The 13,637-nt window shown below is 38.1% G+C and overlaps 1 protein-coding gene across 2 annotated transcripts; it reads right to left on the bottom strand.

The window, feature by feature from the left end:
- Positions 1–1,645: 1,645 nt before the first annotated feature.
- LOC127767489 (carbon catabolite repressor protein 4 homolog 1-like) lies at positions 1,646–7,266 on the bottom strand. Of its 2 annotated transcripts, XM_052292842.1 has the most exons (13): positions 7,083–7,266; positions 6,670–7,003; positions 4,931–5,693; positions 4,483–4,569; positions 4,296–4,379; positions 4,128–4,214; positions 3,948–4,034; positions 3,348–3,401; positions 3,169–3,260; positions 2,962–3,076; positions 2,732–2,882; positions 2,482–2,635; positions 1,646–2,126 (listed from the first exon to the last, which is right to left on the bottom strand). In XM_052292842.1, the coding sequence occupies exons 2-12, from the start codon at positions 6,825–6,827 to the stop codon at positions 2,490–2,492; spliced, it is 1,824 nt and encodes a 607-aa protein (XP_052148802.1). In that variant the 5' UTR covers positions 6,828–7,003; positions 7,083–7,266; the 3' UTR covers positions 1,646–2,126; positions 2,482–2,489. The 2 variants fall into 2 exon arrangements, with proteins under 2 accessions (XP_052148802.1, XP_052148801.1); XM_052292841.1 differs by having other exon boundaries at positions 6,670–7,266.
- Positions 7,267–13,637: the final 6,371 nt, after the last annotated feature.

The following is a 13,637-nucleotide window of genomic DNA, read 5'->3' as shown; positions in this document are numbered from 1 at the left end:
TCTACAACTCCCTTTCTCCTAAAATATAAGGACCTCATCCAACAAAAACTCTTTATATTTTGGACCGGAGGGTGTACATGAAAAAAAATCCGACAAAGATAATAGCTATTTCTAGCTATGATCCAAAGTTGTTCCTTTTCAAACTATTGTTATTTCTCTACAAAACTAAAGAGTAGTAGTAACGTAATCCATCTGTCCTAAAATATCTAAATCTAAGATAGGACATCCTAATACAACCAATCAGAACAAGAGCTTATCTAGATTCATTGTACTAGGTCCTATCGTTAAGAGGTTGTTTGGGAGAGTTTAAGATTATAAGAAGCAATTGGTTGGTAGCCGGCTTTTAAGAATCTACAAAAGTTTGATTTCTCAACTTTTAGCTTTTAATTTTTTATGGAAACTTGAACGACAATATTTTGTTTGGGGAGCTTCTTATTTTGACAAAAGCTTAAAAAACTCTCCTAAATAACTTCTAAGGCTGCGTTCATTCGTTGGAGATAGGGGAGATTGTCACTCGTTTTCCGTGCGCACGCTTTTCAAACTACTAAACGGTGTGGTTTTTGTAAAAAAAATTTATATAGAAAAGTTGTTTTAAAAAATCATATTAATCCATTTTTGAAGTTTAAAATAGTTAATACTCAATTAATTATGCGCTAATGACTCACCTCGTTTTACGTATCTTCCCAATCCACTCTCCCTCAAACACAGCCTAAGTTATTCTAGGACGGAGCCTAAGTTATTCTAGGACGGAGGGACTGAAGCAGGGTAGAATGGCCCAGAGTACCATAGGCCAGTACATTAGTGCTGTGCAGAAACCCAAAACAGTTTTCTGGCGCCTTCCTTTCCTCCTCTCGCAGTCTTCATCCTGGATGTAAAGAGCAATTTCTCAAGAGCGACGTGCAGCGTAGAACCAGGTGGCAGACGGTTGTAGGGTCGCGTAGCAAAGTGGCAACAGCAGCTGAGTTCATGAATCATCCGCCGTGTTTAGTTCCAAAATATTTTTTCAAACTTCCAACTTTTTCATCACATCAAAACTTTCCTACACACATAAACTTCCAACTTTTCCGTCACATCGTTCCAATTTCAACCAAACTTCTAATTTTGACGTGAAAACACAGCCATCATTGCACCGGAACAGCTCAAGATGAATGGGATCCAAGCCTCTTAAAAGACCAGTAGCAAGCCATGTAGTGCAATCTTTAACTTCTGCGTACCAGGGATGGCAGGAGCAATCAATCTGCCTATCGGCAGGATATTAAACATGCTACAGTAGAGTTTGTCATGAAGCTGCTGGCAACCAAAGTAAATGCAAGCATATCAATTCGGGTGGTAGTAGTGTAAAAACATTCGGGGTGCTTCCACTAAATAGGAACAGTGAAACACTCTTGACATCCAAAATGTCAGGATCCATTGATAGCTGAATTTCTCTTACACAAAGTATGAGCATCCTGTTTTCTTCAGATCGGCCCCAGCAATAATCTTTAGGAGGTTCCTGGCAACTGTTTTGGGAGTGTTCTTACCTTGTGAGAATGAGAAACAACAAATAGGTAGATTGTTGATAAACACTATCAAAAGGACAACCTGGGTTTCATTAAGTAGCGAACACAAATAAATATACATACAGGAAGCAGCATCGCCCTCAGAATTTTTGCAACAAACCAAACCCGTAATTTCATTTCCTTCAAGATAACTGTACTTCAGCTGGCAACTATGGCTCTTAAACAACAATTAACATTTCCGAAAACTAGCACCGACCCATGTGACAGATTTACATGTCAGCCAAAAAAAAAAAGTGAGACGTACACAATGGATTATGGAAGGGATCATTTCCAGCTTGTAAGAACTAGATTCCATGGTAAGGAAAAATTGTAGACAGACTGAAATTGAAAAAAACTAACAATGACACCAAAGCTATTAAATATTTCTCTTTGCGTGGATATTTCACCTATAGAAAGTCGCAATCCAGCTAGAGCCACTAAAAAAATCAGGGCAGAAATGAAAAGAGTAATGAACATAACAATCCTCCCTTCCTTAAGATTGTTAATCTTACTTCCCCTGAGGGTATGTTCCCTTGTGTATGTTGGTAATCACGCCGCTAGAGCACCTCCTAGTGAACATGGATGTACCTGCAGACAAAATGCTTTGTCAGGACCTATAGCAACAGCATAATTCTGCACTAAATGGTCATCATGAGTGCCCCAGTTGTCAGACTGTAGATTTTCAACTACTAACAACTCACAAGCTCCAGGAGGCAAAACAATTCATGCAAAGTGAGATATGGGGACATATGTCATGTGTACTTGAAACTAAGAATTCCTGCATTTGGTTTATTAAAGTTGAGGTACAAGCATCTATTGATTTTGGTGAACGGCATTACCATTCAAGGAATATTGATGGGGCGTTCTATTATCTAAAGAACATGGGTAACTCCAACCAAATCAATGGTATAACTAATCAATGATTTTAGTACTTTGCTCATACCTAGGGTATCATCGTCTAACTCTAGGCTTGCACCGAAATTCTGCTAAGAGTGCTATATGATCTGATGACCATTCAGGTGAAGGAAGCGCAGTGTCTTTCCGTAAGCTATCCTCATCCAGAAGTTCCAGCAACGACTCCACTGATAACGAATCCGCTGAAATGGAAAATACAATGCAAAGGTAAATCTAGCAATATTTGCATATTCCAGAACACACCACAGGCAGCATTTCAACAAAGTTTCACCACAAACCTGTGTAAAATATGTAATCAATGGTCCCAGTGAAATCCCTCGTGCAATTTGTGAAAAGTGGTTCATTTGTTGCAGGGTCCATTCTCCTCCTCTGGTGCTCCAAATCATAACCAGCACCAACCATCCTTGCAAATGAAGAGTACGCACTCACCTGTAAAACAAGCAAATCCTTTGTTCAGAGCCATAACTAAAAAATATAAAGTAGATTAAGAGAGCTGGGTTCACTATACCAGAGGAAGCTGGTGTGTCAACTTGCTTGCTGGTCGCAAAATTCCAAGAGGATCTATTGCTAGATCTGGATGCATCAGATCAACTTTCCCCATTGCAAGAAGCCCATGTGGAGTACTGCAACGTTACAGTGCGCATTTGCCATTTAGAATCTTCACATAGTAGGACATAAGGAGAATAAATCCAAATCCTTCAGTAGATGAACAAACCTTCCAGGGGTTGCATTGAAATCTCCACAGACCAGCATTGGAATGTCCGCACTGACAGCTATTTTTTCTAAACCTTTTAGGAGGGTGTTAACCTGAAAGAATTTCATAGAAGATTACAATTGTCAATTCATGAAAATTAGAAATACTGTAAAATTCTGCAAACAGAGTTATGATCTGACCTGCCATAGCTTGACATCTTTGAGGTCTTGGTGAACATTGATATGCGTATTTGCCTGAAAAACAAACAGGTTAAGAAACAAATGAGATCCCCATGGCACCAAACATGCTATTACAAGAGAACTAAGCATGAAGTAAGATCACTGCAAATATACTTGATACAGTCTACTTAATGCAGGTAAACAACTCAAAGTATATCATAAAAGGTGCGGAAACCCCTCCGATAATCGAATAATCAAAATGACCCAAAAAGAAAAGAGGGATCCAACAATAAATTGATGAATACCATGGATACAATGGACATGTAAAGCATGCATCTTGTTCTCTCACATCATAAGCATCCTACATGCTACAACTATGGGTAAAAAACTTTGGTAACTGGTGTATGGCATTCTATTATATTTTTCCTGGGTCCTTACTCATGACAGAATCGTCTGATGCTACATGTTCGTGAACAAAACCTTACAGAAAACCCATGAAGAAACATCCTTCATCTAGATGTATAGTTTAATAAGTGAGATCTCACTGAAATGGATGTTCTTCTGTTGATTCAGAAAGAGTACAACAATTACATTTGCAAATATAGACTCAGAATATCTTACCACACAAAGGAGCTGTCTTTTGCTAGGGTTATCAGCCCCATGGCTACCAAACTTAGCTTCTAAAACTGCAATCAACGCAATGTTATCCTGCACAGTCGAGAAGAAGAATTAGCACATTAATATAACAATTGACAGCACAGGTCGTAAGACATATTTCTTGTTTTTAAATTTGGGGCATACCTTAATCAATCGAGTTAAAGCCACTTTTCTTTGAGCAGCTGGAATAATTGCATCAGTTAAAGACTGTGCAGCCTTATTAAACTCAACCTACATTGAAGTTCAGAAAATATTATACGAATGGTATGAAGAAAATTGAAGACTATAACAAAAACCCTGCCATTGAGATACCTCGTATTTTTTGACATGTGAAAATTTGTCCCTTCGAAAGAAAGTAGCACATCCATCAATTGATTGGAGATTGCCAGTGTACACCTATTACATAATTGATGCACAAACAACGCATCAAGCAATAATTACGAAGTCAAACAAAATAGTATGCCAAGTTGTTTATCCAACCACAAAATAAAAGGCATACCTCAGTTGTCCTTTTCTTGAACAGTGCCTGATATCCATGTTTGTCAAGCTCCGGTGCAAAGAATTCTTCAAAGTGGTTACTTTGTACCTGAAAGTAGTAATGTTTAATTCATAATAGAATTCTTGAAACTTGATTATTTTGATCCTGAAAAATCAAGAGAGCAACCAATAATAGTGATCTAGCTAATGTGGAACTAATGAAGCAGGACACAACACAAGAAAGACTTGAGGACAGTATCATGAGCAAAGCAAGGTTTAGCAGGAATGTAGGATAAACAAATTATAAGGGTGTTCTATTGAAAAATGACTGAAAATGACACCAAAGTTTGTTAAGCATATCAAACATATTTCGCGCACTTTACATATGTAAGTCGGAAGTGGTAGATATGCAACATTCAGATCTTTCAAATATTTTCTATAAAAAAAGGATAACAATTAAAATGGCATACCTCCTGAAGGCAGATGATATCCGCATGGTAACCAATTATTTCACGCAGCAAATTTTGTCTTCTGTAAGGCCATGAAAGTGCCCAAGTTGGGCAATAGCTGTATGTATCACTTGTTGCATATGTATCAGCAAGAATATTGTAAGACAACACTGTGAATGTCCCAAAAGAAGAATTTCGGCTGTCTAGATCAAAGTGTCCCATTACATCAGCCGAATTCACTGGTATCAGACGACGCGGAGTGGGTGTTGGAGCAGGAATTACACGAGATGTCATGATTGAAGTTGGAGCTCCCACACTCGACCTTGTTTCTGAATCCACTGCTACACATTCGAATCTTAGGGCATGCCCAATATCATCAGCAGTTGGCGTATACGTCCGTGAACGTCCCACTTCAAACCAAGTTTCACCAGAATTCTTTTCAGTTCCAGTGGGATACACAGGTGTAGGTCCATTATTAACACTTGAGCTCTGTCCAATATTTGATGTTGAGCCAGATAAACTGGCATTTATAATCCCTGCATTGCCACTACCAAATCGGCCAAATAACTCCTCCTCTTCGTTGCCATTTTCATTTAAAGCGCTCAAAGCACGTTCATGCAACACCCTGTGGTGTTGCCAGGCATCTGAGAAGCACTTAGCAGAACAATGGTAGCTCTTAGCAACTGGTATTTTTGACTTCAAACACCCCAAGCACTGTATTGTTGCCTGTTCTGTTGGATGAACATTGCAGACAGCGACTCTTCGATCACTTTGTATGCGGTACCTTTATAAGGAAGTAAAATCAGTGGTCACACATGTTATTTATGTAAAAAGTTCAAAGATTAGTTTAGCTGAGGGAATAGCAATACTCCATGTTGCAGGGTTGCGGCTACATATGTAGAATCCACAATTCAAAAAAGGCTGATTGAATAATTTATAAAGGCATTTAATCATTTCCTAAGTGTCACCAAATGATAACCAAAACAAAGCTCCCAATAATAGCAATAAGGCAATTATAATAGACTATTCAAGATATACTATAAAACAAGAGGAATTTCACTGTAGGCACTGACAAACCTTCCGTTTTTAATAACCGACAACGTTGACAGAGCTCTATGAATTTTTTACCGCGAATTTTTCGACAGAACTTTGACTGTGCTCTTAAGGATGCTCGTTTATTGCCACAATCAAGAAATGATGCAAGTAAAACCCTGACCGTGGATACATTAGCAAAAAAACACATTATTTGAAACCCAGAAAGTTTCAATTAATCCTGAATGACATAATGTCGACACGGCACAACAAAAAATCAGTTCCCTAAAATGTTTACCCGTTGTCCATCTACCAGTCATCTAGTTATACTTCATACCAGCTAGTGTTGGGGTTATCAGGGGCATATCACTACACATAATACAAAACGCCAAACGTATTAAATTACTGATGACGCCATGCATAACATAATTCATCTGCCATACAAATGAGCGAATGGCGATACTTCTCATTGAGTGTCCCAAGGATGCAAACTAGCATTTCGCAGTCTATATACACATCTATCTATTATCTACTAGCTAGAATGCAAAATGTCTTTTAGTTCTGTATTTTTTCTAACATTCTGCACTGTAATCTAAAAACTTGTAATCGGCTAATCGCTATTATTTCATAAAACGAATCTATAGTCATTTGCAACTTCAATTAAGTAAACATTTCTACAAGACTAGGAAATTTGAACCATTTGAAGGTTCAGATGTGAGCTAACTCACCATTTATACCGCATAAAGTGCCCATCCAGAGGGATGGCCTCATGCACATCTTCGGTGGAGATGCCGCCATCGGGGCGCCGCAGGAGCACGTAGGGCGTGATCTCGCAGCCCACGATAGGGATCTCCGACGGGAGGTGCACCCGCAGGACGGTCAGCATCCTTCCCTCCTCCCCTCCCTCGCCCTGCAAAACCCTAGCTTCAACCGCACGACCCACTCGTCCGACTCCACCTTCGCTCTCGAGCTCCGAAATCTAGATCCCCCACCCCGAGGCGGATCCGCCATCACCTGCCCACCGCCGCCAGCGTTGCGATTCCCCCAAAGTCGAGCCCAAGCCTGGAGCCGCCGCCCGAAACCGCGTCAAATCTCGCTAGGGGAGCTCGCGGCTCGAGGAGATCCGGTGGAGTGAGCTTACCGGGAGGGAGGATCCGCGCGGGGTCTAGAAGCTTCTGGAAGATTCCTGAGGCGCGAGGTAGGGAACCAGAAATGGCTAGGGTTTTGGGACTCGGAGGCGCTGCCCTGCCTCTCCCCTTTCTGTCGCTGGCTCGCTTAGCTGCTTTTCGTTTTTTTTTTCTGTTTTCCTTTTTCTTTCCCTTTTCTTTCTTTATATTATGGATTTTCCTTATATTATGGACTTTCTTATTTGTGTTTGGCAGTTTGGCTTGGCACAGCCAACACACATAGAAGTAAGACAGTGGATATATATAGAGCAGCCTTTATCTAGTGCACAGTATTTATGTTTATTAAATTTCGGTAGAGCATCTTTAACCATCCGCTACCATAAACATCGTATCTGTTCGAATTAATTTATCATATTCTACCCATCGTTCTGTAGCATATTTATCATGTCTTTAAAAAACATGAAGACAACGAAAAAAAAGAAATGCATAGCTCTAATAGTACGGTAGCACTATAACTACGGTAGCACCACACAAAAGAATACATGGTCGCTACAGCATATGCATTGTAAAGCCATCACTATATAGTGTTAATCTTTATAAAATTGTGATGCCGGCCTATCTGAATAGATTATTGTTTCGAAAGACTCACATGATTGATGAATTTGTAAATAAATACTCATGTCAGTGACTAGTGAAATTAAAAGCATTTATATTATTTTATAGCATATGAATATTACTTTTTCTGACCCTACGTATAGTCATCGGGCAATAAGCTAACCCCAAAAAATTCTATATTTAAAATACATATCTTATCTACTACTACTTTAAAATAAAAAAAAGTTTCCGTCGTCCGATGGAAAAAAAAGCGAGAAAAAAAAGAGAAAAAAACTTCTATTGTTAAAAAAAAACGTCCGACTTCTAAAGAAATCTGACTCCTCCGGTGGAAAGAAAAAGAGCGAAAAACAAAAAAAAGAAAGAAACTTCTATCGAAAAAAAAGTCCGACTCCCCACCGGAGAAAAAAAAAAGAAGAAGAAAAAACGTCCAAACTCCTTAAAAAAGGTCCGACTCCCTCGAAAAAGGACTTCTCGTCCGTAATCTTCTCTTCTACTTATACTACTTTGCAAATTCACAGAGTGACTTTTACCTTAATTAAACCGTATAACAATAATAAGATTAAAATAGTACCCTCACCCGTTGCAACGCACGGGCATTTTTCTAGTGTGTGTGTGTGTGTGTGTATATATATATATATGGAAGAAGTTTTTGCCGGTACTTTGGTACGTCAACCGTGTATGGGTCGGTTTTTATGTCCATTCGCTTTTAAAAATACAGAAGGAATCGTATAAAAAATCTCTTTAAAAACTCGCATGCTAATTTGAGACGATCGGACTCCTAATTGCAGCTCATGATTTTTTAACAAAATATATATCCAAGCAAATTTAACACAGTAAATTTCATCTTAACTAAACCATATAATAATAATAATATTAAAATAGCCTTCACCTATTGCAACGCACGGACATTTTTTCTAGTATAAGTAGAATATGAAAAAAAATCAACAAAATGATATATAATCATGTTTTCCAAGCGTTCCGGTGATATTAGAAAAGTTTGATATATAAGGATTTTTAATTATCTAGCTTTCAAACTATATCTCACGCATGTCCCTATTTGATGTCATCATACTTTAAAAGACAGATATTAATTAGTTTATTTAAACTCCATGTTAGTTTCCAATGAAAAGAATGCTGCGTAGTATGCCTTTTCATGGGGAAATGGTAAAAACAAACCTACAATATGACAATATATAGTACGGAGAAAGTATATAAGATATACACTGGTATATACAACTATAGTTGTCAGTAATAGTAAGGGGCTGAACGTCCTTCGGAAAAAAAAAAAAGGCCTGATAGCCCATTTCGAATACAGCTCAATCGAACTTAAATGGGTTCTCTACGTGGCCACGGTGCAATCTAAGCCTTTACCAATTGCAATAAGTTTATATTAGGTCCCTTAATTTGTCACTGAGTTTGAAGTCCATCCTAAGTCCCTAACTGCAATACCAGATATCACACATTCATTAACTTCCAAAACCAGTACAACCAATGTGGTTTGGATGACGATTTCGGCTAGCTACCGTGGTACATACATAGCATTGACGTGGCACGAAAATCCATGGGACCCACATATCAACGAGTGCCAGTTAATTTTTTTTAAAAAAATTACAATGGGTCCCGCCTTTCGTTTATTTTTTTCCTTCTATTTTTCTTTCTCTTTTCACCTTTCTTGCTTCTTCTCCTTTCAACCTCGCCATCCATATCCGCCGAGCAACGACTTGTTCTCCCTCCGCAGCGCGTTCGTCCGCTCCGCGAAGGCGGCCTCGCCGCCGCTGGGTCACGAAGGCGACGGGATGACTAGTAGAGGAAGTATGACGTGGTCTCCCACCCAGTGGCACGGCACGTCGAGGAGCAGTCACCTCCACCGATAAAGCCGTCATCCTACAATGAGTTCCGCCTCTCCCTTAGCCCCGAGCCGTCAAAGACCCTCCTCACGCTGGATCTCACCGAGTGCAGTGACCTCTTCCTCCGACAACAGGGTGCTCCCGCGGCTGAGCGCCGGAGTTCACCGCTGTGCATCTCAAGTTCATCGTCCTCGCCAGGATGGAAGATGGTTGTGCCCGCCTCCGCTTCCCGGTGGCAACCTGAGCAGGTTTATAGTACTAGGATGTTGCACATTTCATGTTAGGTTTGGTTTTTACGAAACGGAGTTAGTAGTGCGTAATTGGTTCTTTTCACGAGCATTGTATTTAGTGAATTTTTATTATTTTCTTAACCTTTTCAATTTTAAAAATAAGCTATTATAAAACTTATTTCTAAAGTCAAAACATTTTAATCACGCTATCTTGTCTAGCGTGACAAGATAATACTATTATATCACCCACAACAGGCGTGGTAGATCAAGCTTGTATGGTCAAAGAACGTAGTCACTTGCCATGCCCGTTAAACTGGCATTAAAAAAAAAAGGCATTCAAAAAAAAAACTGGCATGTCAATATTGTTTCGCCACGCCAGTCTGATTGATGCGGCTAGAAGGTTTAGATTTTAAAATAAATTTTAAAAGAGTTTAAATTTTAAAATAAAAAATTAAGATGGTTTAAAAAGATTAAAAAAATAGCATGCAGCTCGGCGTGGACGTAACTAGCTCTCGCTAAAGACTATCCATATTTTCAACGTTTCCCTTCTCAATTAATTTCTCATCTATGCGATCTTGTTCCTGTTTTACGCGATAACAGGATGAGCGCTACAGCGATTGACGGTGCTAGTAATCAATTAGCATGCATTGCACAAAAGAAATAAGATGACAAATTAAAACGGCAGCACAGCTAGCTGGGATACTATAAGTGCTTTAAATAGCGGGTTAAAATATATTGCAGTACGACCTCTAAAAAAAGTATATAATGAGCTAAATGAAACTATAGTAATTAAATTATACATTAGAGTGCGAAGTGAGTTTAGCTCAACCGGTTAGGTTCCTTGTTGTGGAACCAGCCCATCCGGGTTCAAATTCTAGATTTGACACGATAGCGAGACGTCTATGGTTACTTCGTCAATCTCAAGACATGCCGGTTCAGTCTTCCGGAAGTGCTCATAGGGGTAGGTTGTGAGCGCATCACCTTGAATACAGATACTCAGTCTTTCGGAGGTGCTCATAGGGGTAGGTTGTGAGCGCATTACCTTGAATACAGATGCTCATAGGGATAGGTTGTGCGTGTATGTGTTTATAGGGAGGAGTGTACGCACGTTGGGAGCACATTGGATACAGATACACTGTTTGATAATCCCCCGTTATAAAACCACCATGGTCGATTGCCTCCCACAAGCATGTGCTTATCAGGCGTGTAGCCAAGTTTGCTTACCGGACAAGACATGCTAAACTAATTTAATTAGTACTACTTATTACTTCCTCTGTTTCACAATGTAAGTCATTCTAGCATTTCTCATATCAGTCTAGATTCATTAACATCAATATGAATATTGAAAATGTTAGAATGACTTGCATTGTGAAACGGAGGGAGTACATAATAAAAGCATGATTGTGTTTGTATTTTTTATATATGCAAATATATACAAAGTATTTTTTAAAAAATATATTACTGTTACTCTATTCAATTATATGCCATGGATTTTGGATCGGCGAAACCGCGGAAGCTTAGCCGCCGGTTTCCTTTCGTTTACACGGTGATCGACAAGGGCATATGCTTTCCGAAAAGCCTAATGGATGATTGATCGCCCCGAGCGATTACCCTCTTCTCCACGTGGTTTTCTTTTTAGCACCGTATTACTTTTCTATTTTAGTAAATTTATGCACCTAAAATTTGTACACCTCAAGTTTACATATCTATTTCCTCTGTTTCAAAATATAAGTCATTCTAGCATTTCCCACATTCATATTGATGTCGATGAATCTAGACTGTCTAGATTCATCGACATCAATATAAATGTGGGAAATGCTAGAATGACTTACATTGTGAAACAGAGGGAGTAAAGTTTATACCTGCAAAGTTTAGAAACCCAAAGTTTATAAGTCAAAAAGTTCATATATCCGATTCAAATTTGAATTTGAATTCCGAAAAGCCTAATGGACGATTGATCGCCCCGAGCGATCACCCCCTCCTCCACTTTCCTTTTTTAGCACCACATTACTTTCCTATTTTAGTAAATTTTTGCACCTAAAATTTGTACACCTCAAATTTACATATCTAAAGTTTGTACCTATAAAGTTTAGAGACCTAAAGTTTACAAGTCAAAAGTTCATATATCCTATTCAAATTTGAATTTGAATTCAAATATTATATATATATAGTATTTTCTATACATCTAAAGTTTATAGACCCAAAGTTTATAAGTCAAAAGTTTATATACCCGATTCAAATTTGAATTTGAATTTAAATATTTTTTATATATAGTATTTCTATACATATTTTTTTTCTAATTTTTTTTTATTATTTTTAAAATTTAAGGTGTAGTATGAAGAGAAGAAAAGGAGGAGGAAAGAGGAGAGGAGCCTGTTAGGAGGGAGCAATCACCCGCTCGTCAGCGACACCCTATGTTTTCTGCTGATAGCTTCGTTTACTTGCCGCGACACCACATCAGGCGAGCTGGCGTCGTGAGTGAGAGGGATATGCTGTCGCCATAGCTACGTACTGCGTGTGTTCTATGCATGCATATACTTTATTTTAAAATAAATCAAATTATATACTCCCTCCGGGTTGATAATACTTGTCGTTTTAAACAAGTGTACGGTCTCCAAAAAATAACTTTGACCATTATTTTCTATTATAATATGTAAAAAAGTGTTAACAAATATATGATCTTATTAAAGTACTTTTTAAAACAAATCTATATATGTAGCCACCGTATTTGAAAGACAAATATTTTAAAAATAATTTATAATCAAAGATTCTAAAGTTTGACCTCATCCTTGTCTAAAACGACAAGTATTATCAGTCTGGAGGGAGTACATAATTTAGACATAGCTTTTATTTATATGTAGAAATTGAAGCTGGGATGGAATTAATCGACCAAATCTGACCAATCGATCGACAGGGTGTGAAAAGCGCAGAGCAAAGTACTATATGCTGACATGCAGTATATTGTATATAGGATGGTAGTGCCGCAAGCAATCTTTTATAGAGACGTAAAGATATTACTCCCAGTGAAGGATAGGATGCTTGCTAAAGTACTCCCTCCATTTCAAAATGTTTGACACCATTAACTTTTTAGCACAAGTTTGACTGTTCTTCTTATTTAAAAAAAATTGTGAAATATGTAAAACTATATGTGTATATGAAAGTATATTTAACAATGAATCAAATGATATTAAAAGAATAAATAATTACTTAAATTTTTTGAATAAGACGAATAGTCACACATACTAAAAAGTCAACGGTGTCAAATATTTTGAAACGGAGGGAGCATATATCTAGCCAACCGATGCATCTACATATTCCCAAGCCACAAAGGCAACTAAGTTGGGCCAACCACCACCAAAAAAGGCTAGCTTATGTTCCTCTGATCAAAGCTTGCACCTCTACAATTCCAGCCCCAATTTTGCTTGGCCTATCTTTATGATAACAATTATTTCGTGATTGTGACATATATTAGATGTGATTCATATTTCATAACTACGGTATCTTGCAAATTACTACTAAACAAAACGTGACATATTATATGAATTGAGCATAGTTCAGTTTGCACTGCTCGCATATTTACGATTAATTATTATTTTAATGGTTGGTGATGTGCAATCCATAACTAAGTGCATGTGGTAATAATCTCGTTGATCTCAAGGTACGTGTCGACACAATCTCTCGGATGCGCTCATAATAGTAGGGTGCACATGTTGTTTATATTGCAATTACTTTCGTTAATCTTAAAATATGTGGCACAACCTTTTATTAGCGGTGCTCATAAGCGTACACACATTGTATATGAGTTTTTTTCTTTATTTTACCATGTTTTGGAAAAATATGACTTAAGTTTCATGTAACTCACAAAATTTTGCTAATT

This window comes from Oryza glaberrima, chromosome 3, assembly GCF_000147395.1.
Source record: "Oryza glaberrima chromosome 3, OglaRS2, whole genome shotgun sequence".
In the NCBI taxonomy this organism is placed as follows: Eukaryota; Viridiplantae; Streptophyta; class Magnoliopsida; order Poales; family Poaceae; genus Oryza; species Oryza glaberrima.
The sequence above is the reverse complement of the archived record's forward strand: the minus strand, read 5'-3'. Positions and strand labels throughout refer to the sequence as shown.

Coding starts and splice junctions, on each gene's coding strand:
- LOC127767489 (XM_052292841.1), bottom strand. CDS start 6,827: ATGCTGACCGTCCTGCGGGTGCACCTCCCGTCGGAGATCCCTATCGTG. Junction 3,402..3,947: donor AAAGACAGCTCCTTTGTGTG/GTAAGATATTCT, acceptor TTTGTTTTTCAG/GCAAATACGCATATCAATGT. Junction 3,077..3,168: donor TTCAATGCAACCCCTGGAAG/GTTTGTTCATCT, acceptor GTAACGTTGCAG/TACTCCACATGGGCTTCTTG.